Source organism: Ahaetulla prasina, chromosome 2 (genome assembly GCF_028640845.1).
Source record: "Ahaetulla prasina isolate Xishuangbanna chromosome 2, ASM2864084v1, whole genome shotgun sequence".
NCBI classification, from domain to species: domain Eukaryota; kingdom Metazoa; phylum Chordata; class Lepidosauria; order Squamata; family Colubridae; genus Ahaetulla; species Ahaetulla prasina.
The window spans coordinates 45090540-45118036 of record NC_080540.1 but is presented as its reverse complement, the minus strand read 5'-3'; the positions used below and the strand labels follow the sequence as shown (position 1 = coordinate 45118036).

Sequence of the window (27497 nt, the reverse complement as noted above, 5' to 3'; positions counted from 1 at the left end):
TAACTCTATATTCAGCCCCCTCTAACTGAAAAATCTTGTTTTTGTATGTATGGGTAATATGTAAGCCAGAAATCATCTTACACCCATAAAAGCAGTTTCAGATTGCATCTGTTGAAATTCAGCAACATGATTTTCCGTTCAAAACACACCACACAGACACACCCAAAAGAATGAAAAATATGAGTTTATCTATTAGGCTATTTATTTTACTCTTTAAATCTGTACTCTTCCTAAACAAAAACCCTGAATCCTTATGACATCACACCTACTAGACATGTTAGTGCATTCCTCTGCAAATTTGGGACTCGTTCATTTGGCTTACTAGATGGAAAGAAAGAGTCACATTTCTTCATCTGCTTAAATCCTTCAGTTTGGCAATCCAGGTCAGGTATCATGGATATCTAAACTCTAAACCACAATCTTCCCAGTAGCAAGCCAATTAAAAATAATATAGTATATCGTAAAGGTAAAAGTAAAGGTTCTCCTCGCACATACGTGCTAGTTGTTGCCGACTCTAGGGGGCGGTGCTCATCTCCGTTTCAAAGCCGAAGAGCCAGCACTGTCGGAAGATGTCTCCATGGTCATGTGGCCGGCATGACTCAACGCCAAAGGCGCACGGAATGCTGTTACCTTCCCACCAAAGGTGGTCCCTATTTTATACTTGCATTTTTAGGTGCTTTCGAAACTGCTAAGTTGGCAGAAGCTGGGACAAGTAATGGGAGCTCACCCCGTTACATGGCAGCACTAGGGATTCGAACCGCTGAGCTGCCGACCTTTCGATTGACAAGCTCAACGTCCTAGCCCCTGAGCCACCGTGTCCCCTATAGTATATCATACTCAGGTCCATATTAGTATGGAACTTTAAGCCAGTTCCTCTGTGAGGACCTATAAATTAGAGACAATCATTCTCTGAGTAACAATTCAGAATGTCCCAAGTGTAAAGTAATGATGGGTAGAAATATTTCTGCCACTTTTTCAATAAGCCAAAATAACTACAAAACCATAGGAATGAATATTGAATTATCAAGTAATACTTTTGTGTGCGGACAAATTTGTTTTTGAAGATGTCCTTATTTCAGATAAAGATTTTTAAAGAGCTATTTCTATGAAATCTTCAGGGAGAAACTATATTAGAAGGATTTATATTAAAATATTTCTCCTTGAATGTGTTCACAATATATATATATATGTATGGTTACATTTTTATTGAAATAATTATTAAAATAATTTTTATTCCAAATAATCATTTTTCACTGTAACGCTCAATGAAATTAGGAATGGCCAATTAGTTTATCATTAGCAATTGAACTTTTAAATGAAAGCAAAATCACAGCAACTCAGAAATAAATAGCAGTAGCAGCTTATAATAGAATCTCCAAATTAATTTAAAAGACTGAGTAATTAAAAGCCTCAACAAGATTTTCTTTGCTTGGCAATTGAAACTAGAGCAAAAGAAGGGCAAACTAACCTTTTCACTTGGTGCAATTATTGAAAAAATCAACAGCAAAGAGACATCTTTTGGGGCCAATGTCACAATGAAAACAGGTCAAAATGAAAAAATATAATTTGGTGGAGTTTCCAGGATTACCCTTACACTACTAATTCAAAATTGCAATAATTCAGGCAATACTACTTAACAATTTACTGCTTTATGAGTAGGAAACATTGTGCTGATTTGTTGTTGTTGTTGTTGTTGTTGAAAACATGTTGCTAACCGAAGTAGTATGCCCACTTATCTGTGTTTCCATAAACTTATCTTTAATTACTACTAGCCCACGATGTGCAGAAACAATCTGGATGGCTACACAGTATTTCCTGCCATCTAGTGGTCATTTCTGTAGTCTAGACGTGGCAGGCCTAATGGCTTTGTGCCCAGATATAAGTAAAAGGGTAAATATAATTTATTTATAAAAATATGTAATTGCCACTAAAGGTTTTATATGCATAAGTAAACAAAACTAAGGAAATCACCATCTATCTACTTGATAATTTTTTAGTAGTTTTGTATTTACTGCTAAATAACTAGGTAAATAAACTCTATGCAAATCATATTTTAGAACTGAGGTGGGGAACAATGGCTGTTTTAGGATGTGTGAACTTCAACTCCCAGAATACCTGAGCCAGCTATGAAATCCACAAGTCTTTCCCCACCTCTGTTTTAGAACAAGGAATATTTCTCACTGAATACTAAGAAAACCCCTAGGATAGCAATAGCAATAAGCCCTTAGTCTTACATACCGCTTTACAGCCCTCTCTAAGCAGTTTACAGAGATAGCATTTTGCCCCCAATAATCTGGGGCCTCATTTTACCGACTTCAGAATGATGGAAGGTTGAGTCAACCTTGAGCCTGGTGAGATTCAATCTGCCAAACTGCTGGCAGCCGGTGATCAGCAGAAGTAGCCTGCATTATTGCACTCTAACCACTGCGCCACTGTGGCTCATACTTGATATAATCTTTAAAATATATATTTTTATATATTTTATATATTTTTTATATAAATATATAAATAAATATATAAAAATATATGTGCACATTGCTCCCAGAAGCACGAAGCTGAAGCCTGAAGATGATGAATGAGACTTCGTTGAAACGTCGCCAAGACACTTCCAATTTTACGTGGGAGAAAACCTGAATAACCAAAGACCTACATACAAACACCCGCAAAAACCTCAGAAAACAAATATATATATATATTAAAGACTATATCAAGTATGAGCCACAGTGGCTCATACTTTATATATATATATAAATTCCCCCTCTTCCCCAAAAAATGTAAAGTTCTGGTTGTTTCCTGCCTTGTTCATGACAGCCTCTATTAGGAAGGACCATAAAATAAATGGCAAGAGTATGTCTGTCCCATAGAGTTTAGGATCATCTGTCTACAAGGTTTCAGTTACTCAGATTGAAAGCTTGGTCTTCTTTTATCTGCAAGATATAAAGACCCTCTGAATTTGATAGAGAAATTTTCCTAAATTATCTTAGGATAGGCTCCCAAGGGAATGGGACGTAATGCTTGTTTCTACCCGTTAAGAACCTAACACCATTATAAGTGTCATTAAATTCTTTTTCGTCCCAGTAGGTAATGAAAATTTAGGAGAAAAAGTTTAAAATGTTGGTTGTCCCTCCTTTTCAGATCAGTATATTATTATTTTAACTTCTACGATCTTTTTTCTAATACTGTATATTATTTTTAAGCATAAGCAGGCAACAAGAAAAAAAATGTAAAAACAACAGGTAATCGGTGCCTGGATCCAAACATTTGCTAAGTTTAGTTGGATTTGATGATGGTTTTAAATAAGAAATAAATAATTATGTACTTCTTGCTTAGTCTCCCTTTTTTTACTCCCACCCACCCCCCCCACTTCTACCTCCAGACTATACTATCAATAATTTCCTTTTCTTGTAGTTTGCAGATGATAAGAATGGTTGCTAAGGGTGGTTGCTAAGAAAATGTATTCTATACTTTCCCTTGGTTTTCTCAATAGAAGCAGCCTTTATTTCTGCCTTTATTCAAATATAACCTAGAAACTGACACAACTATCTGTAAAATACAAATAAGGCACTCTCATGTTGTCCTCTTGCTGGGTTTCTTTTGAAAAGTTAAAATATTGCGTTACTGAAACAGTCCCCAAGATATGTGCACCAGTGGTGAAATCCAGTTTTTTTTATTACCGGTTCTGTGGCCGTGGCTTGGTGGACGTGGTGTGGCTTGGTGGGCATGATTTGGTGGGGGTGGCAGGGGAAGAATGCTGCAAAAATTCCATTCCCACCCCACTCCAGGGGAAGGATACTGTAAAATCTCCATTCCCACCCCACTCTGGGGCCAGCCAGAGGTGGTATTTGCCGGTTCTCCGAACTGCTCAAAATTTCTGCCACCAGTTCTCCAGAACCTATCAGAACCTGCTGGATTTTACCCCTGATGTGCACTCTCTCCTCCATATGTTCCAATTCTTTAAACATTACGGCAGGAAAATCTGTTTTCCACATTTATGAAAGTTTTCTTCTTCTACCACCAGCGATGAGGACTTTATTACCTCATTCCAAGTGGACTTTAGTATTTCTTGTTTTATTTATTCTCTTGTTGACGAAAAGTGGTGATGGCTTTTCTTCACGTTACATACCTGTGCAGCCTTTCAGATAGCTCACATCATGGTCTCTTCTAGCGATCTTGTTTTCCGAATCGGATAGCAATTTGGAAATTATTCCTTCATGATCTTCCTTGGGTGGAGTTTAGGAAGGCTGGAATATAATTTATTTATTTATTTAGAAAATTTATATAGCCGCCTACTTGCTCACAGCGACTCTAGACTGCTTACAGGCAATAAAACACATAATTAAAGAGAGAAAAGTTTTCTGCAATCTTCCAATATCACCACAAGCATAATAATTCTTCCAAGTATTTTCTTCTTCTGTGGAAGAACAATAATTCAAAGTCTTTTTGAATCAAACCAAAGGATAGATAGAAATGATCACAATTTTTTCCTATGGTTTTAGACCAGTTGCCCACTTTCCCCTCATGATCTTTTCCATGGAAGATTAGCGTGCTGCTGAACAGTCACCACACAATTTCCCATTGATTTTTTTCAAAAACACAACAATAGCTATGCGAAGACATAAATTGGCGTACTGCATCTTACAGTCTAAACCTCTCAGGACCGATGCACAGATGGAAAAGAAGGAGAAAAAAAATCCATCATCTTCAGTGACATCATTAATCACAGCCTTTACCTCTCTTATCTTTTGGCAGCTTTTTTTTTTTAAAAAAAAAAGAGGGGAAAATGTGTCTCTAATCATCCAAGTTTCCCTCGTCTGCAATACAATAGACCTGCTCCCTTCTGATAGCACGTTCCTCTTTTCTCCCATCTTATCATTCACGCAATAATCTTTTGCCAAGCTTTACCTCCCCTGAAGTTATATCTTGCCTGATAGTGAATTGGCACTGTTACTGATAGAACCTTGTGGAATAAATGTTCTTCTGTCTAGTGGCAACAAACCACACCTAGAGGGGCCATTATAATATGATGCTGTTGCATTATATTAAGGAGGTGAGAAGGCTTTTATATTTGGTTGCTTTTAGGGGGTGGGTCATTGTTTAATGTGCTAACAACCTCAGCGCCATTGATCACAGGCAATGCATCAGTGTGGATGCATACCTGACATATTAGTGATGATCTGCCATGTGACTGGGGGAGGATTAATATGCTAATTAGAATCAGGAGGGATAACCTAAACTGTGCTTTATTTTCCCAGGCATTCATCAGGGCATGAATACTATGACCCCAATGTTTACATGGGAGGCATTCATCAAGACATGGACAGAGAGGACCTAGAATTAGAGGTATGAGTAATAACTTGAAGCAGTCATTTAGTATACAAATGTTTTAATATATTTTCACATGCCACCACCATTACTGCTGCAATCAAATTAGCCATTACATTATCCCAGTTTATTGGAAATATGCTTCTAAATGATCTATTTTGTTCAGCAGTTTGCACTACAAAGAATAGGAAATTAGTGCTCATTTGCTTTGATATTCAGTTAATTAAATATTACATAATTAAAGGATAAGAAGCCATATTTTCAACTGGTTTACAAGCACAGATTTTCCACTACATATTTCACTTAAGAAAAGACTGGTAATAAAATTTGAAAGCTGGAGCATTCATTTATAATGTTTCTGTGCATGTATGGATTCTCACTTGGAAATGTGTTATCCTAAATCTTAGCCCTCCTCATTTTTATAGGGAACTGAAGAAAGTAAGGAAGTTGACCTTGGTGGAAATATGCAAGGACTATTACCTAAGCAAGGGAAGGTTGAAATATTTTTAAGCCATGGGAAACAAGAAAATCTTCCAAAGTATAAGCTAGTGTAGAGAAGAAGCACATCGAAAAATACTAGCTCTAACTTTATTGTAAGGTTACATTAACAAAAACTTGAAAGCCTAAAAGTCTCCTTTACAGTCCAAGAAACTAAGGAGCATCCCTTACTGAGATATTTGCCCATTGCTTCTGCAGGTTACACTGCCTCTCATCTAAGCATTGTTTTAGTCTGTGGATCTTCCTTCTGTCACTCAGAATCATGCCCACTCAACATTGCAGTCAAACACCATCCTAATTCACTTCAGTATATGGGGAGGGAAGAAGTAAAGTACAATCAGTCAGAGTTGCAAGATTCTATCATTATAGGCAATCTCAGTAAAAGTAGTTCTAGCTTTCCTGTAGAGTTCATTCTAGTGTGGTTATGAAATGTCTGCAAGAAAACCACCAAGCTTGGACCCTGAGTTACAAATATTTTCTTCTATGATACGAGAACATTTTGCCAGGAGGTCTACTCAGGCATCCTCCAGCTATACTTCAGATTTCCAGATCTATAGCAACTGTGCAACAAATTGCTATTGCCATTATACAACTGCAGAACAAGTTAAATAAGCAGCTACTTTCACAACTGACCCTTTGTGTAACTCATATTACTTAGTTTAATTCAATTCATAGCAGTTTAGTTCAGGAAAGTTCTTAAGTTCTTCTTTTTTAAGTTCTCTAATGTGATCAACTAAATATCATGGATAGGTTTGCTGATTAAAGGAAGTTTCTCATTTAAAGAGAATCTTTCTAAACCCAGGAGACCAAGATCAATGGAAAGAGTCAAGAGTGTTAAAAATGCTCAAGCAGTTCTAACCACATTGTTTGTTTATTGACTAATTTGTCTCAAATAGACCACCGGGCCACTTGCTTCATCGACTTAGGCAGGAATGTTGAAAAGAATGTAAAATATCAAACCAAACCACCTGGGCTCATTGCTCCATAAAACACTCTCTGACTTCCACTCCATCATCTGGGCTTTTATGGCCTTCCTAATTCACAATTAATGACTTAACAGATATTGTCAACAAGTCCCCTGTGTAAATGACTATCGCTCCTGCTAGAATGCAGTGAAATGCACTAGAATCGCCTACCAATCTGTACAAGCTGATAGCAGTCACAAGTATTGAGTAACTGCCAAGAACTGTCCATTAAAGACAACAGCAGCAAGCAAGCACAGCTCTGGATGAAATCTAACGTTGCTGGGAAATTCGGCAAGATATTCTATCATTGGTCTCAAAAAGTAAAATTAAGCTTTAAAAAAAGGCAGGCACAAATGACACCATGGCAATATGTATTGAGATCTCCTATTTTGAAATTTCATTCAAAATGACCAAAGTACTAAGTGCACTAAAAGTGCAAGTCCAAATAGAGGCACATATATGTGTCCAAGGATAACGTTGCAGGATCCAATCTGGGTCAGAAACCAGGACCCTTTAGTCTTCCAAGCTTTTGGTCTCATGCTGGAGCCCATCCTCAGGGAACTTCTCACCAGAAGTCATCATTGCCAAATCTTGCGTATGATTGCTCAGAAGGAACTTTTGTGAGATCCATTCCCTACCAATATATCTCAGATGGTAACCCTCATTTCCATTCAAAAAGAGCTGGATGCCGCTGGATGTTTTAATATTGCATCGTACATTAGTTATTATGGAGATAGGGCCTATCAAAACTTTCTGAAATTACTTAGGGAAAAACAAGTCAGACAATTAAGAGCTGACTTTGTGGGACTCTAGGGTCACAAGAGTTATAGATTTAAGCGATTTCTTAAGTATTACCATCCATGCTTTCCTTACTGCCAAATCTTCAGTTGCTGCTACAATTTTGGGTTATTATAAGTAAGTTTCAAAATATTAACTACCGGTAAGAGTAGAGGATCTGGGAGATATTTGGTACTCTGGATCTGATCTGTGAGTAATTTGATTAAGAGTGACTAATTTTATCCAACTAAGTTTTCTTCCATGTGTCTGAATAAAAACTAAAGATTGTTTATTAATTACTTCATTTCTATTGTTGTGGCCAAACATAGTATGGTATCAGACTCAAAGATACTCAGAATTTTCACATAGAGAGAAACTCCTAAGAGTTTCATGGATTTATTTCATCAAAGTCTATAACCCAGATTATGTCCTTATTCCAAATGGTTTTAAAATGTCACAGTTGGGAATCTCATACATCAAGTCCACTCTTAGATCAATTCAGTATTTCAAAAAGTCTTCACAGATAATGAATTTGCAACTCAGAACCAACCCAATGACATTATCTACCCTATCCACTTACTAACATACCATAGCTAATTTGGATTTATATGCTGCTCAAATCCATGAAGACTCAAAATTGTTCACAAAATTATCTATATAGTAACATGATCAAAACAGTGCATCCAAATAATAATAGTATTCCATCACCAAAATCAACATATGCCTTAATCCCAGGTCCTTGGGAAGGATTCAATAGACAGATAAAAATGCCAAATCCAGTCTGAACATCTGGCTGACTGTGTGATTAATCACAACAATAATAAGATGAAACAAATTATAGTTGCAATACCTTTTTGCCAAAAGATTGAATAGATATCCATGTAACATGGATGCTGCCTCTTTAGAATAATTTCCCATTTCAAGCCTAGACCTTGATACATTTCCATAAGGTTAAAAGGGAAGGAACTAATCAAATATCAATTAATTGAATCAACTAAATATTAATGCACATTTAAATATATTGGGTGATGTAATGTTTTTTACTCAACTAATTGTGGATGGTTCTTACCCAAGTTTACTTTATATAAATACTCTGACAATTAGGCCCATTATGACCTCTTATGTGCCTGTGCAGGATATCAGTCTGTAAGCTAGTGGCAATGTTACAGGATTAATTTCATGGAAATGAATACGTAAGTACTGTATTTGCTGCACATCTAACAGCTTCACGGAGTTGTTTTCTAAAGCCAAGAATGTGCCCCCTGGGAATGTAGATGAGTTCATTTCTTTAGATTAACACCTCCAGACGTATGTATCCATTATCATCCATGCTTTAAATTTTTGCTGGAGAAAACACCATTATAAGCCCAGCAAGGATATTCTTTTTTCAATTGTGAGGGTCTTTATTAAAAGGCTCCTTAATAACAAAAGATGCTTACAAATGAAAGGAAACTTCTAAGCTCAATACCTTACAACCTCCAGAGAGCACTTCATTTCCAATAAAAAGTGATCCTTTGTGTCATTTTCAAAAGAACAACTCTGTTTTATAAAGTTTAAAACTGGCCTTAACAAGGATTGTCTGAAATATCGTTCAATAAACCTCTGAGGTTAACTTTCCCTTTGGCAGACAGATGTTCATTCATTATAATCTTTTATTTTGGAATTTTACTGTTATGGGCAGCTATAGGCATAATAATTCATAAGGTATTACTATATGCTAGTCTAACAATCAATAGTGTTTGTACATCAAGATTCATGCCATTAGCTTTCCTTATCAGTTGCCAATTGGCAACTGATAATTTTATGCAATTGTGTTCCACATTCAGGATTTTATATTTGCATATTGTTGGTTGTATAAGAATTCTCCTCTTCGCTGACGATGCTGCGGTTACTGCTCACTCTGCCGAAGACCTTCAACAACTTATGGACTGTTTTATCAAGGCCTGCCAAGACTTTGGACTAACAATCAGCCTGAAAAAAACACAAGTCATGAGTCAGGACATGGATTTACTTCCCTGTATTACAATCTCTGCACAAGAACTGGAGATCGTACATGACTTTGTGTATCTCGGCTCAATTATCTCCGACACTCTCTCTTTAGATACTGAGCTGAATAAACATATTAGTAAAGCAGCCACCAGATTTTCCAGACATACAAAGAGAGTATGGGTTAATAAGAAGCTGACGGAACATACCAAGATCCAGGTCAATAGAGCCTGCATCCTGAGCACACTCTTGTATTGCAGTGAATCTTGGACCCTTTACGTACTGTACAGCAGGAGAGAAAGTTGAACACCTTTCATATGCGCTGTCTCCGACGTATTCTTGGCATTATCTGACATGACAAAGTTCCAAATAGCGCAGTGTTGGAACGTGCTGAAATTTCTAGCATGTATACACTATTGAAACAGTGACGTCTATGCTGGCTTGGGCATGTCGTGAGAATGGCTGATGGTCAGATTTCGAAAGATCTCCTGAATGGAGAATTAGTGCAGGGAAAGCGCCTCAGAGGGAGACTACAGCTGTGATATAAGGATATCTGCAAGAGGGATCTAAAGGCCCTGGGAATGGACATTAACAACTGGGAAACCTTGACCTCCAGTCGTTCAGCTTGGAGGCTAAAGATGCAGCATGGCCTTCTCCAATTCAAAGAGACACTTGTTCGGCAGGCTGAGGCAAAGAGGAAGTCCCGGAACCAGCGAAATCTGGGGGCTGGGCAGGGGACAGAATCTGTCTGCCCTCAGTGTGGAAGGAATTGCCACTCTCGAATTGGCTTTTTTAGTCACACTAGATGCTGTTTTAGGACCTCTTTCCAGAGCACGATACCATAGTCTTTTGAGACTGAAGGATGCCAATGTGTGTATAAGAATTCTATAACACAAGAATAATCTATGTCTCAAACTTTTGTCAGTGGTCATTCCTGCCTCTTAAAATGTGCATCATCTTTAGAAAATATCAATCGCCCCCTAAAAAACATATTCCTGCTAGAGTATATTTTCCAGTCATTCCAGAGAGCCTACAGAAGTTTCTGTTGTAGTCTAAAAATGAAGTCTAGGAAGCTGTTTTATACAGTGCGATGCCATTAATCTATGTTATTCTTTCTTGAATATGTTTTTTATTGATATTAGACTGCCAATCCCTTTATTCTCAGCTAGGAACATTTAATACAAAAGTCTTTTCTAGGCTTTTTAGTGTGCAAAGGAGGATTTCTGGCTCAGAGCTAAATTCTTCATGTCAAAATATGCAATAGAATAAATCCTCCACTTTGTCATATCACATTGTTTTGCTCGCTTGATGGACGGTAACCATATGGCTCCATTAAACGAATGAGATTTACCCTTTTCTTTATCCTTGCTGCAGAGTTGGGGGAGGGGGACCAAAAGCCAAATATGATTTACTTCCCCCTCCCATACTCCTCTGGTTATTTATTTAATTCACTATCTGTGTGGCTGCCAAATGTATGAATTGTAATACAGGGTAGCTAACAAGGATTAAAAGCATAGAACAGAAATAAAGAATAAATATAAAAACCCACAAAACCACAATATAATACGACAGAGCTTAAACTGCAATCATATCTGCATTCCAAAGTCATTATAAGTGGGCTCCTTGAAAACCAGATTTTAATTTTATTCTATTTCATTTTTACTCTATGGGTTTTATTTCAGGAAATAACTGGAAAATCTAGATGGTGCTTTGCTTAAAAGAAAGAGAATAACTTGCTTTACATCAGTAGCACTGATAACCATCAACTCTTGAAGGTTCATGATTAGATTATAACTTCTGAAATGCAAACAACCAGGAAGCAGCTGTTATTTTTTCTCTGGACACCAAATTATCATATTTAAAGTAGCATCAAATCCCAGTTATTTCTGCTTCTAACTAGAACTGAAGCAATTGTACTCAAGGGTAAATATGCATATAATTATTCATAAAAATCCAGATATTAAACACCTGTTCAGAATTTGTCCTGAAGGCGATTTTTTTTTCTTCTCTAAGCTTTTTTTGTCCAAGCACCACTTCTTCAGATCCCTTTTTAATTTTATTTTGATGATTTACTCCCAGCATCATCAGTCAAAAGTGCATAGCAGGGAATGAGGAAGTGATGTGGGCTGAATTTACATCATACTGAAAAGAACAAGTGATCAGCTGAGATACAGGAGTATGAAAATATCCAAACCATTAACATCTGAAATCTGAAACTTGGTCTGAGGCCTAAAACACATTCCATAAGTTAATTCACATTAGTGTAATCATCAGTGTGAATGTGATATTCCAGATAACGTAAATAGAGCACCAAAGAACTGACAATTGAGTTTTTTAATGATAGCCCTGTGTATTTTTGAACCTTTTCCTCTTCCAAGCAACCACTTGTTTTTATAGGAGTCCCATTACATAGACTTCCTTTCCCATTTCTTTCAGTGGAAAAAACCTTTCCTGAACTTGATCTTACAGTGTTTGGATAGAAGCCCATAGTCATTCTGAGAGCTGTATGGATGCTTCCACCTTTGCATGTAGCTTTTGTTCCTTCTTCATCAATTTTTAACCCACGGATAAGTTAAACTTAGGAAAAAAAGAACATTTCAAAAATAGCATATGTACTTCATATATTTTCTCCCATCCAGAATGTTTGCACCAGGATTTCTATATAAATCACATTGTACATGTCTTAGCTGTACATTCCATTCCATCCTACATTCCATTCCATCCTACAGCTTTTCTCAATCTTTTTCCTTCAGAGGAATCCTTAAAATAATTTGGGGAATCTCTGCATAAACATTGCAAAAATTCTTCACAATTTATGTTTACCTTATGTGTCCAAGTTTTACAATGTTTATAACATCAGAAAAGTGGCAGGCTGGCAGCTGAGTTGTGGCGCATAAAAATTCACACCACTGTGAGTACTAGCCTTGCATGGCTACTACTCAAACAAAATATTTTTTGTTTTTCCTAATCGTGATCTCCCTAACAACGTCTCATGGAACACTTGATGAGAAAGGCTGCTGTGATATATCACAGTACATAATGCACAGTGAATAAACATACTGTGAAATCCTTGGAGCTCTCTGAATGGAGAACTTGCCATGGCCAATTCGCCACAGCCAACTCATCATCACTGCTTACTCACCACAGGACAAGAGTTACACTAATATCGAAGAAAGGTGGAATTGAATCATTAAAGAAAGGACGCCAAAGGAGAAACAAAATGAAATCCAAATGCCAAAAAATAATGTTTTAATTATTTTAAATAATTAAATTGAATTGTTGAATTGTGATGAGTTGTCCCATGGCGAGTTGGCCATGGTAAGTTCCGTAAACATGGTTGTTTCCAAGATGTTGCATTATTCAACTGAGTACCATCTTCAGTGGATAGAAAGTGTTACCTACCTGAGTAATGAAATGTCTACAAGCAAACAAAACTAAATTCAGAGACACCAAGGTCTCCATACTTCAACCCTAAGCTACAAACATTCTCTCCTATTGATTAGACATACGTATAGAACAAATTATTTATCAATCTGTTACATTTGTTAGTTTACGTGGATTTTTTTATGTCTTATACCGTTATAGATGGGATAAAAATGCATATAAGAAAATAAACCTTGAAGTGGGAGGCATCTACCTCTCCTTAACATTAGTTAAATAAAGCCTGATTTGGTCTAGTGCAGAGGTCTTCAAACTTAGCAGCTTTAAGACTTGTGGACTTCAACTCCCAGAGTTCTCCAGCTAGCTATGCCAAGTTTGAAGACCTCTGGTCTAGTGGTTAAAGCACCAGGCTAGAATCAGGAGACTATTAAGTCACTACCTTAGTGCCTTAGGCATGAAAGTCAGCTGAGTTACTTTGACTTTCAAAGTAACTCAAAGTGAATCTATCTTCCTCTATTCTTATGGAGGGTATAGGAAGAGGGAAGAATATTAGGTATGTTCACCACCTTGAGTTATTTATAAAAATAATAAAGGCAGGAAATAAAGAAAGAAAAACTGAAATTTCTTTTGGTATGTAACATCTAAAGTAGTGACCCAGCATCTGCATTTGGCTGATATTATTGCTGATACTACTGCATTTGGCTGATATCATCCTTATTGAACAGCATCCTTCAATCCCCTTGCTAAAAATAATGGCAAAGATTCAGAAATATGGAAAAAAAAATCCATTATACTGATATTCAATCAACCTTTCTGTAACAAAAGAAAGAATGAGGAGAGAATGTGGAGCCATTCACAATCGCACCTATTGATTGAAAATCATTTAAATACCACCTCAAATGTCACTGACATTTACTGCTCTGTTTTTTTTTCAAGACAAATTACACATGTTGACAAGTAAATAACAAGAGGTTGCTTATCGTGGCAGCTGTCATCTCAACATGCCAATAAATTATTCATGTCAGTGAGTTTTATTGTCTTTCCCCAGTGAATGACATAGCAGGTTGAAATGGAGAGGTTCTTACTTGGCAGACTATTACGTTATTAGATCTTATAATGCATTAATACCAGGAAGGGAAATGAGCATTCGTGATCTGAACACTGTGGGTGTGTTTTTCCCACATGTAGGAATGTGTAAATAGTTTTCAAGACCATTATCATGCATCTGTGTGACTTGTCTTTTCATTTCTTGCTCTTTCAAATAATCCTCAAATAAATATCACTTAATTGCAGTTCTAAGCAGTAAGTTTATGAGCTGTGCGTTAGGGGGTCTCCTGAAGTCCTATTTGATTTGATCTGATTTATTAATTTGTACGCTACCTGAAAAAAGAAATGATAAGGGCTGGAATTCCATGCAGTCCACCATTTAGTGATCAGTGTTATTAGGATGTAGAAAAAACAATGTTTCCCACTCAGTGGGACTTCTGAGTTCAATTGAACATATAGTTAGCAACTGCAGTTTCTATTGACAAAAACAAAATTGTGGAAAACAAAAAACTTAGAAGATAAATTGATATATGTAATTACTGTATAAATTGCAGCATTTAAATAAATGTTGAATAGATAGAAACTATCCAATCAGAATGAAACAGAGGTATATTTGAATAGAATAGGATTAAATGGGGCAAACAAATTAACAAGGATATCAAAATAGGAAATCACATAGTGGAAGTTATTCAAAGATGGAAAATAGAGAGCTGTCCTCCCTGCTCTTGCATTCATTTCATGCCCTCTCTTTCGATCTATGGAGATTCTCAGTCATCCAGGTCATGGTTGTCCCAAAGATGCTTTTTCAAGGGGCAACTGGATTTTCTGATTTTTCTTTGAAGGCGTTTCACTTCTCATCCAAGAAGCTGCTTCAGCTCTGACTGGATGGTGGGAAATAGAATAGAATAAAATAGAATTTTTTATTGACCAAGTGTGATTGGACACACAAGGAATTAGTCTTAGTGATATGCTTTCGGTGTACATAAAATGGAAGGATTTAATACTTTCCTCTTTGAATTCATTCTGTAGTTCCTGTGGTTGTCTGCTATTAAGGTTTAGGATCTCAAAGTGATTCCTGATGTTCTCCTTAAAAATGGTCCATACTCTCTAGAATAGAATAGAATAGAATATTTTAATTTGTATACCGCCCTTCTCCCGAAGGACTCAGGGCGGTGAACAGGCAGATAAAATACAAACATACACAATAGTAAAAACAACCCTTAAAAAACTGATTTAAATTTGCCCAAATATTAAAATAACATACACCCCCATAAAATTACAAAAATTTAAATTTTAAAAACCCATCAAAAGTCAATTAAAATTTAAAGATAAAAAATCAAGCTAGTCCAGCCATACGAAATAAATAGGTTTTAAGTTTGCGGCGAAAGGTCCTAAGGTCTGGTAGTTGTCGAAGTCCGAGGGGAAGTTCGTTCCACAGAGTCGGAGCCCCCACAGAAGGCCCTCCCCTGGGGCCGCCAGTCGACACTGTTTGGCTGACGGCACCCTGAGGAGTCCCTCTCTGTGGGAGCGCACCGGGCGATGGGAGATCGAGGCCGGCAGTAGACGGTCCCGTAAATAACCCGGTCCTAAGCCATGGAGCGCTTTAAAGGTGGTAACCAATACCTTGAAGCGCACCCGGAAAACAACAGGTAGCCAGTGCAGTCTGCGCAGGATAGATGTTACGTGGGAGCTCTGAACCACTCCCTCAATAACCCGCGCAGCCGCATTCTGGACTAGCTGAAGTCTCCGGGTGCTCTTCAAGGGGAGCCCCATGTAGAGAGCATTGCAGTAGTCCAGGCGAGAGGTAACGAGAGCATGAGTGACCGTGCATAAGGCATCCCGGTCCAGGAAGGGACGCAACTGGCGGATCAGGCGAACCTGATAAAAAGCTCTCCTGGAGACGGTCGTCAAATGACAACCGACCATCCAGGAGCATGTCCAAGTTTCATACCTTCTCCATCGGGGCCAACGACTCGCCCCCGATGGACAGCCGCATCTGCAGCTGACTGTACCGAGGTGCCAGCATCCACAGCCACTCCGTCTTGGAGGGATTAAGTTTGAACCTGTTCCTCCCCATCTAGTATGTCTAGTTTAATGAAAAGAAGGACTAGGGGAGACATGATAGCAGTGTTCCAATATCTCAGTGTTCCAATATCTCACAAAGAAGAGGGAGTCAAACTATTCTCCAAAGCACCTGAGGGCAGAACAAGAAGCAATGGGTGGAAACTAATCAAGGAGAGAAGCAACCTGGAATGAAATTTTCTAACGGTGAGAACAATTAACCAGTGAAACAGCTTGCCTCTAGAAGTTATGGGTGCTATATCACTGAAGGCTTTTAAGAAGACTGGACAGCCACTTGTCTGAAATGGAATAGGGTCTCTTGCTTGAACAGGGGGTTAAACTAGAAGATCTTCCCATTCTGTTATTCTATGATAATGATTTATCCAAACATACACCAGCAATGATTCATGGTCCCCAGTGAGAAAGTGCATACACAGATGCCCACATGTTATTTGGTTACACAGAATAAAAAATATATGCTTCCTGTGGTCATGTCTACTAAATGGGTTGGGAAGAATTGTAGAAGTTGTATTTTACAACTTTCCCTACCTTGTTTTTTCTCCCAGTGGAACAGAATGTTGAAAATAGACTTTGAAAAAAGATTCAAGGTTCCGTTGGCCTATATTAGAAGACACAACAGAACCAGAGCAAAGCTGGATGAGGAGAGAAGCCAGCAAAAGAATAGAGGAAGATGGAGTAGCTCTGGTTTGGGCCTCTGGAGAGGGAAAAAAAATCCAGAATTTTTTTTCTCAAAGCATTCATAGGAAAGGCAAGATTTCTTCTCTCCTCCTGATCATAAAACCTAGTGAAGAGTCTGTATAGCATACTCCAAATTCCCAGTGAAGATATGCTGTCAAACATGATGCAGGGGAAAAGCAGAAATTCACACTGACACAAAAGTTCAAAACTTAATTCTATCTTTTTTACAACTATTTTTTGTTGTTAAATAAAAAAAACTCCACATATTAGCTATCTTGTACATGATCTGTTCAGCACCTTTTCTGTGAAGCTTCCAATCTTTTTTTCCAACAGGCTATTATTTTGTGATTTATTTATTTTTTTTGGGGGGGGGAATCCAAACTATGCAAAAATAGGAAATTGTGCAGAGCATAGCCCAAGTTATTATTGCATTTCAAAGTTAACCCAGAGAATATTCTTAGGAGTTGCTATGAAATTATTTAATAATGGGCTTGGTTTATGGCTCAAACTTTCACTAGGATATTTAAATGATGTTGGATGATTTGAGGATTAAAGTCTTTGCATCACAATCTGCCAGAGTTATAATTCATACATCATCAAAGAAATATACTAATAAGATGCATCCCCAGGAAAAATGCATCTAGCATTCATTATTCATTCAATAATTTAATTATGCTCATGAAATCTTTATTAAAGCCAAAAGATTTACATGTTCTAAAGAGAAACCAGTTCCAATTTTTATATCAAGGGATCTTCTGTATACACACAGTGGCAGCACCAAAATTAGAAGTTTTAGAAACTTTCTTGTCTTTTAGCTGAGCTCTTAGCTTTTCAGGGGTTGGTTGACACACTATAAGAGACAGACCATTTTTCTTCCAGATGATCAATAAAAGAGTGTATTTTCAAAATGACTTAATATTGATGATGGTTCACAATTGCTTTCAGTATTGACTGTATGTCCATAATCACCTCTAGGACAGTAAATTAATTTAATGCAGTCATTTTAAGCATTGAAAAAGAAACAATAAGCAAAATGTTGTTACTTAGTCTGAAGAACAAAACTGACATTTTACCTTGTTTCGTCCTTTTGCTCTAGGAAGTGGATCTCCATCGAGTGAACAGCCAGGACAAATTTGGTCTTACTGTCTGCTACAGAACTGATGATGAAGATGATATTGGTATTTATATCAGTGAGGTGAGATGATATTTCCTTTAACAGCATGAGTCTTTTGACTGTAGCTGCAATAGAGTTTTCTTTTGTTATATCAGTTTCATTTCTTTATGTAACCCCAAAGGAGAATTGGTATATTATTTTTAAAAATCATCTGGTGCGCTAGCATTTATACTCCCCATTCATAGATGAATTTTAATTAAAGTTCCACACTTAGTTTTAGAAGGATCTCCACAAAAGTCCTAGTTGAAGGCTCAAGTATCCATTCAAGTCTTCGTTACAAGACCTATTGGTTGTTAGTCTTCAGTCAGGAATTAAATAGGCAAGTTGTGCCTTCTCAGAGTTGATTTCTATTGTGGTATGCTTTCTTTATAGGCTTCCTAAAGTTGTTTCCAAAATCACCAACATAGATACGGGTGTTTTTTTTATTGCTGCTATATTCTGTCATTTCTTCTGCTTTTATTAACTTTAATTATGGAAATAAATAATTGATTTGTTCTTGTTGAACACACCAGATTCCTGCACCTGTGAGACCCACTCATGAATTGCTTGATTCCTTGATGGCTTTGTAATTGAATGTGTCAACTGTCACAACTAAAAGTATTTTTGTTTCAAGTGAGATGGGTTAATATGAAAATAATGAGATTAACTAAGTTAAGCCCTATTGATTTCAGAATGCCACAATTAATTTGTAATGGTTGCCTGTTTAGTTTGTTGCACAAAAAAAAAAAGATCCAGAGTCTTGTGGGACCTTAACCAGTAATAAACATTTCTCTAAATCCCACCTCATGAAATGCATGAAATGTCATTCTAAGTTAGCATGTTTGCACAGTAGCATTGGGATGGCTGTGCAATTTTAAGCACTGAAGTCTAATGAAATACATGCATATAATATATTTACTTAGATGTAGGAGCACATAAAGTTTACACATTGGTTTTTCTGTCTGCAAGGATTCAGGAAGAATGGATGAAGTGGTTGAAATTTTCAATTGCTTTGTGAGGAGATGTTTTAGTTAGAATACTATTGTTAGAGTACCCTAGCAACACTTTAGTTTTGTTAGAAGTATTAACAAAAATAGGTACATTAAGCACTGAATGCAACTATTTTACAAATAAGTTCAATAAACAAAAATGTGCCAACAAATCAATATATTTTCCAGGTGCCTGAAAGCCCCATTCAATTGTTCTCTCTCTCTCTCTCTCTCTCTCTCTCTCTCTCTCTCTCTCTCTCTCTCTTTCTCCCTCCCTCCCTCCCTCTTCCTCCCCCTCCCTCTCTTCCTCCCCCTCCCTCTCTCCCTCTCCATGTATATGTATGTGTTTTAAATATGGATGGCTTATTTATGAACACAAGACAATACTCAAGGCCTATACAAGTGTTTTTCTAATAATAATAATGCAGTATGACAACATAAAACTGTGAAACATATTCAGAAGAAAAATATCAATTCCTTTTTAGGAGACAGAGTTAAAAGGGCCCAACCAAATGGTTGATGGAATAGAAGAGTTTTCATTGCTAAATGAAAATTGGCCTTTATATTCCTTAAGGCCAAGAAAGCGGGGATTGTTTGAATGCAGGGGGCGGGAGTGTGTGTGCTGTTTTCCCTAGAAGGGACAACTGAGAAAGTCCAAGAGGACACAAATAGTATTTCCTCTGCTAGATTTTATCAGGCAAGTAGATGTTGCTGGGAGAAGAATTCTGTGCCCAAATGCCACAGCAGTCTTGTCCCACAATTGTGAATGTTGCTCTATCAGGATGCCCAACTATAGTAAACTTGTGCACCTGAATGCTTCCCCCACCACCACCTTCTTTAGATGTTCATATGAAACATATGGTCTTTCTGCAATACTCAAATGTGAAAATAATGTAGACCATTAGCTGTTTGCCTAAGTAAGCAAATGCCTACTTGAGATATAGTGCGTGATTAAATAGGAGTGCCTAACCTGATCTATAAGATCCATGATTAAATTCTACCTACCAAGGTAGACTTATAAACCAATACAGTCTGGGAAATCAGCAATTGCCGCACTTAAAATTTATTAAATCCAGTTTAAAAACTATATTACCCTGAGGCAATGGAACAAATATTTTTAATTGTTAAAAACGTGCTGGGTGGATGGGAATACAGTTGAATAACTGCTTTCTGTTCTTTTATAGATTGATCCCAATAGCATTGCTGCAAAGGATGGCCGTATCAGAGAGGGTGATCGCATAATTCAAGTGAGCTCTCAAAATATTCATTCATTTATTGCTTATAGTTATATTTATCTTTCCTCCAGGAGCTGAAAGCCATATGTATAGTATTCCTTTCTCCAATATTGCCCACAGAAGTAAACCTGTTGAGAGAGAGGCACTAGGTCAAAATTACGCAATGAGATACCCTGACTGACTTTCTAATCCAAGCATCTTCCTTATTAGGTGAAACCGTACATTGGCTTTTGTATTTATTTATGTATCAAATTTATATATGAGGCTATATCTCAGATATTATGCTGATCTGGGTGGCATATAATAAAACAATCACATATAAAGGAACAGTGTAAACAATTTAAAAACAGATAAAAATAAGGCAATGGGAGAATGGGCCAGCATCCTACAGACAATGCGGCCATTGTGAAGGTATCTTATTTTCCTGGGCTTCCAAAACCTGCTGGAAGAAAAACCAGCTTTTGAGGAATTGTGCATTCTGATTTTAACCACTAAAGTTAAAGTTTCATTTGAGATGAACAGCACTTCTGGCAACTTCATGGGCCTGTGCATGTAATTTTCTTGGCAGAAGTGGTTTGCCATTGCTGCCTTCTGAGATTTTTCTTTTTCCCAGCTTCCCCAGTCTAGATTTTACCAATCATATTTTGAAAGTCCCCCCTGGAAAAATCCTACCAAAACAGTCTCTTGGTGAAAGGGCAGATGAAAATCGTTTTAGACCAAATGCAGTTGTATTTACTCTCATAGATCAACCATGAAAGGCAAAGTGTTACTTGACAGCATTATGTTTGTGAAAAACTACCTCAGGGGATAATCCAACAGTCTCTTAACACTGGTGTAATGTTATTGAATTTGCCATCATATAGCACTTTTAGCAGGCATAGAGATTTATAATCCTTATTTTATTCAGCATCACAACAGTCCCGTGAATCCCAAATGTCACATTACTTTTTGATGCAATAAAGTTTATGTGGCAAGAAGATGTATTTATCTTTCCAGCGCAAAGTTTTAAAACTAGATTTTCCTTGACATGGCAAATCAGCTCGTTCCATGTTAAGATGCTCCTAAAATAAAAACTTGGAGGTTCCCCTCCCCCCCCCCAAAAAAAAAACATTAAACACTGCAGCTGCTTGATTCTTTTGGAGAACCAAAGAAGAATATAGGAAGTGGGTGTGAGGTAAATTCTTTCCATTTTAGAGATTCAGAAAGAAGATGAAAAGCAATACTTAATCAGTGGTTTGGGGGAATGCAGAATTGAGCTCAAATAGTTCTATTTGTTTCATGAAGATGCAGGTTGTTCTGATAAATTAAATGCCTTAGGCTGTATAAATATCTACAATCAGAGTAATATATCTGTCCAAAATATCCATATAGCAGCAGGTTTTTCTAGAAACATGCTTTGCTGCACTTTCTAAGTGATTGGAGAGGGTGACAGAAGTTTTTTTTTTTTAATTTTCTCTCATCAGATTAATGGAATTGAGATACAGAATCGAGAAGAAGCTGTAGCTCTTTTGACCAGTGAAGAAAGCAAGAATGTCTCCTTACTCATAGCAAGACCAGAAATTCTCCAGGTATTCTCCAATATTTCAGTTAATGATGTGATGTTATCTATGTCTTACAGTAAAAAAAAATCTCTTCTGATGATGGAAGTTGATCAAGATATTAAAAAAATATTGTTGAATGTATCAATATATTAAGCCAATTACTGTACAGCTAGATGTGTGTGGACCCTTGGAAAAGCTAGATGGACATATTCCAAGGGACAGTCAGCCTGGAAAAGGTCTATCCTTGTGAACACTTAAGAGCCAACACCAAGTTGACATCATTGATTAATGAATTAATCGGTCAAACAATATATATGAGACATTCGAGTATTACCCATCTGATAGGATAGCCAAGAGAGAAACTAGTGCGACGAAGAAATGATTTGCAGAAATGGCAGTACATAGTTAAAGACTTCTAAAGGGAAATGGTTTTTAAAGATCGTGGGGCTAGGAAATGGAAGAGTTAATGCAAAAAATGGGAAGGCATGAAGAATTTTTATTATTATTTATGTAATAAGTAGACAGGGAGAAGCAAAGTTATTTGACAATAGAGTTAATATTTTACAGCTGCTGTAGCTCTTTTTGTCTCAGTGGGATTGTTGGGCAGTGGTTGATCTCATCAAGACATGATAATGACATTTATTTATTTATTTATTACCGTACTTATTAAATTTATATGCCACCCATCTCACTGCAAAATAACTCTGGGTGACTTACAATTAAAATTATAAATGTAAAATATTTAAAACTTTTAAAACATTAGGTTACAGAAATATGAAGCAAAAGGCAAGATTTGATACGGTGGTGACATCTTCTCTGTTAGTCTGCCAGGAATCTCCAACATAATGCCCCCATAAGGATCCCAAGCCAACTGGCAGACCCAGGTTTTAATGCCCTGCCAGAAAGATGGGGCAGATCTTATCTCAGGCAGCAAGATGTTCCAAAGAGCAAGAGCCATGGTAGAAAAGGCTCTCCTTCTAGACCTCAACCAGTCAAAACACTTTGACCAATAATAGGACCCTGTAGCATGCCCCTTCTGTGGGACCAAATGGGGTGGGCTGATACCATTGGGGTGAGGCAGTATAGTATATGATTCTGAATATGATTTTGTATATGGCCAGAACTTCTTATACCACCTCCAAAGGAGGGGTGGTATTCAGTTATCTTCACTACCAGTTCACAAAAGTGAGCACACGCGCCACCTCCGCACATGTGCAGAGCTTTCCACGCATGCACAGAGCATCAAAAACAAGGCATGGTGACATCTGGGTGGGTCGGTGGAGCCTCCTGCAGCTGCTGCTACCGGTTTTCCCAAACCGGATAGAACTGGCTGAATACCACCTCTGCTCCAAAGGTTTACTGAACATAGTTTGCAAAGCATAATCACTGAACTGATGCAGCCCTATCTCAGTCCCAACTGGTAGTAACACTATATTATTGCTGCACATGTCCATGTCAGAAACCATCTGAATTTTAATTATTTATTTTTGGTACCAGTAATAAATTTATTTCTAGGAATTAATGGGATGATGGGGATTCTGAAATTTGAGAGGGCGGCTTAGTGAAGAATCATTTACTGTTCTAAACCGGGATGACAGCAATACATAGGCTTACATTCTGCACTTGGGATTAACAGCATGGAAGAAATTTAGCAGGACTTCAGTGGCAAGATAATAATGCATGAAGTTTCCTAAAGGGCCATTGCTAAATTTTATGTAGTACGGCTAAATAATGTAGATGAGCGCTGCCCTCTACAGTTAGATATGATTGGGCAGGGGAAACTTACTTTTTTAAAATTTATAATATTTTTAAATTTATGTACCTAATGACCCTGTTTCGTTTATTTTGTTTACAGCTAGACGAGGGATGGATGGATGATGACAGAAATGATTTTCTGGATGACTTACATATGGACATGCTAGAGGAACAGCACCACCAAGCAATGCAGTTTACTGCCAATATGCTACAGCAGGTAAAAAACATTGTTAGGCCAAGCGTCTGATGAGGATATTGAAAATATGGAAAGAGTGTTGTGGGAACTTAGTCAAACTTCAGGCTGCAGGTATACAGCATGTATTATATGGTGCATGTAACCTGTCACAAAACACCTGTATACCAAAAGTAAGTTGTGGGTACTGCTCACCCAGCTACCACTAGTTCTAATAATCTTCTCCATCAACTCAATGTTTTAAATTCCTTTCAGATTAGGTGAATACCTTTCTATAGAAAACACTGGCTTCTACCTACCATTTTCATTTTCTAAAAAATATCTGAGCGAAGACCAGAAATACTGTGATAAATAAAGTCTATGATCAGTGGTGAAATCCAATTTTTTTTACTACTGTTTCTGTGGGCATGGCTTGGTGGTAATCTCCATTACCATCCCCACTCTAGGGAAAGGATCCTGCAAAATCCCCACTCCCTCCCCGCTCCTGGGAGAAGGATATTGCAAAATTTCCATTCCCACCCCACTCTGGGGCCAGCCAGAGGTGGTATTTGCCAATTCTCCTAACTACTCAAAATTTCCAGTCAGTTCTTTGGAACCTGTGAGAACCTGCTGGATTTCACCCCTATCTATGATACAAGCTAAAACTTCCTTTGCATCACTGAGTTTGAGATTACATTTGTAAAATGAACAAGTTCTGTTATGTCTTATACTAAAATAATTTAATTTTTCACTGCCCAAGAATTGTCTTTTTGTAGTTGGCATTCCACTATTGGAAGGTAGGCCAAATCAATCTTCCCTACCGGAAGAACTTAATAAACAGTGGCCCATTCCATAAATAACGATTAGGCTAAAAAAAAGAAAGAAAGAAAGAAACCTGTAGTTTGCATATTAGTGTTTTTTTTTAATAAACTTCCCTGTTCTTAATTTTCTTTTTAGAAGAAGAAAAACGAAGAGGATGGCGGTACCACAGATACTGCAACCATTTTATCCAATCAACACGAAAAAGACAGTGGCGTAGGACGTACAGACGACAGCACTCGGAATGACGAAAGCTCCGAGCAAGAGAACAATGGCGACGATCACATTACTTCCTCAAACACTTTGGGAAGCCAGAAGAAACTCGCTTATAGCCAGGACACGCTGGGCAGTGGTGACATGCAGTTCAGCAATGAGTCATTTATTTCAGCTGACTGCACAGATGCAGACTTCCTTGGCATCTCAGTGGATGAGTGCGAGAGGTTTCGTGAACTGCTGGAGCTGAAATGCCAGGTCAAATCCACAAACCCGTACAGCTTGTACTGCCACAACAGTACTCTGGATATGAGTAAAAGTGACCATGAGAGTGTGGATAGGGAGCTGGAGATGCTGAATGAGGAGCTGCGTAATATTGAGCTGGAGTGTCTTAATATTGTCCGAGCCCATAAGATGCAGCAATTGAAGGAACAGTTTCGAGAGCCGTGGATGCTGCATAACAGTGGCTTCCGCAACTACAATACCAGCATTGATGTCCGCCGACATGAGCTCTCGGATATTACTGAGCTCCCAGAAAAATCAGATAAGGACAGCTCCAGTGCATACAACACTGGTGAAAGTTGCCGAAGCACACCACTCACGTTGGACATCTCCCCCAACAACTCTCTATGTAGGACAGCAGATCCTCTCACTTTACAAGGCAGGGAGGGGGCAGAAGGCACTCTGAAATTGTTGCCTAGTTCAGAAGATCAGGAATCCAGCCTGGCTAACCCGCCTCCTCCCAAAGATGCTGATCTTAGCCAGCCATCGGAAATCAAGGAAAGGAAAATTAGCGAAGAAAGCAAAAGCTCAGTTCCAGCTCCCAAAGCCGGTGGGTCCACTTTGTCTTCATATCAACATTCTCCGTACAAGCATGCCCATATTCCAGCCCATGCCCAGCACTACCAAAGCTATATGCAGCTTATCCAGCAGAAGTCCGCAGTGGAATACGCGCAGAGCCAGATGAGTTTGGTGAGCATGTGTAAAGACTGGAACTCTTCAAACCAGAGTGAACCCAGGATGGAATGGAAAGTCAAGGTCAGAAGTGACGGTACTCGCTACATCACCAAAAGGCCAGTCAGGGACCGGCTGCTACGAGAGCGTGCTATAAAGATCAGAGAGGAGCGCAGCGGCATGACAACAGATGATGATGCCATCAGTGAAATGAAGATGGGCCGTTACTGGAGCAAGGAGGAACGGAAGCAGCATATTGTGAAGGCCAAGGAGCAGAGAAAGCGGCGCGAGTTTATGATGCAAAGTCGGTTGGAATGCTTAAAGGAGCAACAAGGGACTGAGGACAAGAAGGAAATGAATATCATAGAACTGAGCCACAAAAAAATGATGAAGAAACGAAACAAAAAGATATTTGACAATTGGATGACAATTCAAGAACTCCTAACCCATGGCACAAAATCACCGGATGGGACAAAAGTTTACAACTCTTTCCTCTCAGTGACTACCGTATAATTTTTCTGTGCCAAAGCTAAACACGTAAAACCCTTCCGTTGGGGTAGAGATTCTTGCCTCGTTCAATGTGGCAACACTTGTTTTTGTTTCCTTGTTTGTATATAAGACACGTTCATCGGATCTACCATCCAAATGGAGAATTTGGATTTCTCAAGCATTTTCAAAGAGGAGAGAGACATCATCCACCCCAAATCTTTGAAGGCAATACTGAAGAGGCAAAGCTTATTTGGAATACCAATAGTACCTTTTTTTGTAACTTGTTATCCTTTTGCATAAAGTGTTTTAAAATAACAGGAAAACATATTAATCATACTTAACACAGGTAATATCTTTTTATTCATATATTCCTATTTTAAAAAAGGTTACACATGCAGAAACGCAATGACAACCTCAAATATGTATTTTTAACAAGGCAGTATTTTGCAATATATCTTTGCTAGTAGGTCCTTTTTCCGCAGAGGTTGCTGTTTTAATCAATATTTTTAGCTGAACTAGCAAACCCTTCATAGAATCGTTTTGCAGTAACATATCACACCGGCTGTGTCTTTGGAGTTTACTGGCTTGCCTGTCCATCATGGTACCTATGATAGGTAAACTAAACACAGCTGGAAGATGTACCTCCCTAGATTTGAAGCCTAATTGGAATAACTTGGATTGCGCTGGCTGGACTGGTAGTATTAAAATCTCACTGTGATTACTATAAATATTTGGGTAACTACAGTCCTGTTTCAGCAAAGTGGCCAGAGATAGGTCATTGGATTAAATTACAGAGATTATGGAGGAAGCTTTCCATAAAAGTGTACGGGGACAGGCAATGCCTATGCACTGAAAATATTATGCATATGACTCTTTAGGACTCTAGCTAACAGCTGCACTCTTTCAGCTTCTCTCTCTCTGGTTTCTGAAGGAAGAAAGTAGGTATCACTTGAAAGAGCAGAAGGCAACTACTACATGCTGCAGCTCTGAAAGGTTTTGAAGTTTGCCAAGGCTGTGGCCTGTTGAACGAATGTGCATGTGTGTCTAATGGTGTTACAAAACCAATTGTGTAATTTGAAATGCCAATTGTAGTAGCTGTCAGCTTTGTAGATTGGAATGTATTGAAATTGAGAGCAGTTTTCATGGGAAACATGACTAGTTATTAACAAGTAAAATGAAGTTAAAATAAATTATTGTTTTATATTTCAACTCAGTTGTAGTAGGCTTTATTTTGTCTGTTTTAATCCATTATTCGCAGCACTGTCACTGCAGAGCCTTGCATTGTTTTACACAGCAATATTGAGATTTTACTAGCTGTAATCGTTGAATGTTTATTCTTAGGATTGGAAAAACAGTGTGCAAGCGTGTACCTACTTGGGAATAAACATTTGAGTTTAGAAATAATTGGTAGATAGATTAACAATTGGAAGGGACCTTGTAG

At 37.9% G+C, this 27497-nt stretch overlaps 1 protein-coding gene across 2 annotated transcripts in view; it reads left to right on the top strand.

The window, feature by feature from the left end:
• The window catches only part of PDZRN3 (PDZ domain containing ring finger 3), a 244143-nt gene extending 216878 nt beyond the window's left edge, over positions 1-27265 (top strand). For both annotated transcript variants that reach the window (XM_058167061.1, XM_058167063.1), the window contains 6 exons: positions 5253-5340; positions 17833-17931; positions 20063-20125; positions 21577-21681; positions 23510-23626; positions 24539-27265. In XM_058167061.1, coding sequence (XP_058023044.1) covers positions 5253-5340; positions 17833-17931; positions 20063-20125; positions 21577-21681; positions 23510-23626; positions 24539-26080 — 2014 coding nt within the window. In that variant the 3' untranslated portion in view covers positions 26081-27265. The remainder of the gene's footprint in view (positions 1-5252; positions 5341-17832; positions 17932-20062; positions 20126-21576; positions 21682-23509; positions 23627-24538) is intronic.
• Positions 27266-27497: the final 232 nt, after the last annotated feature.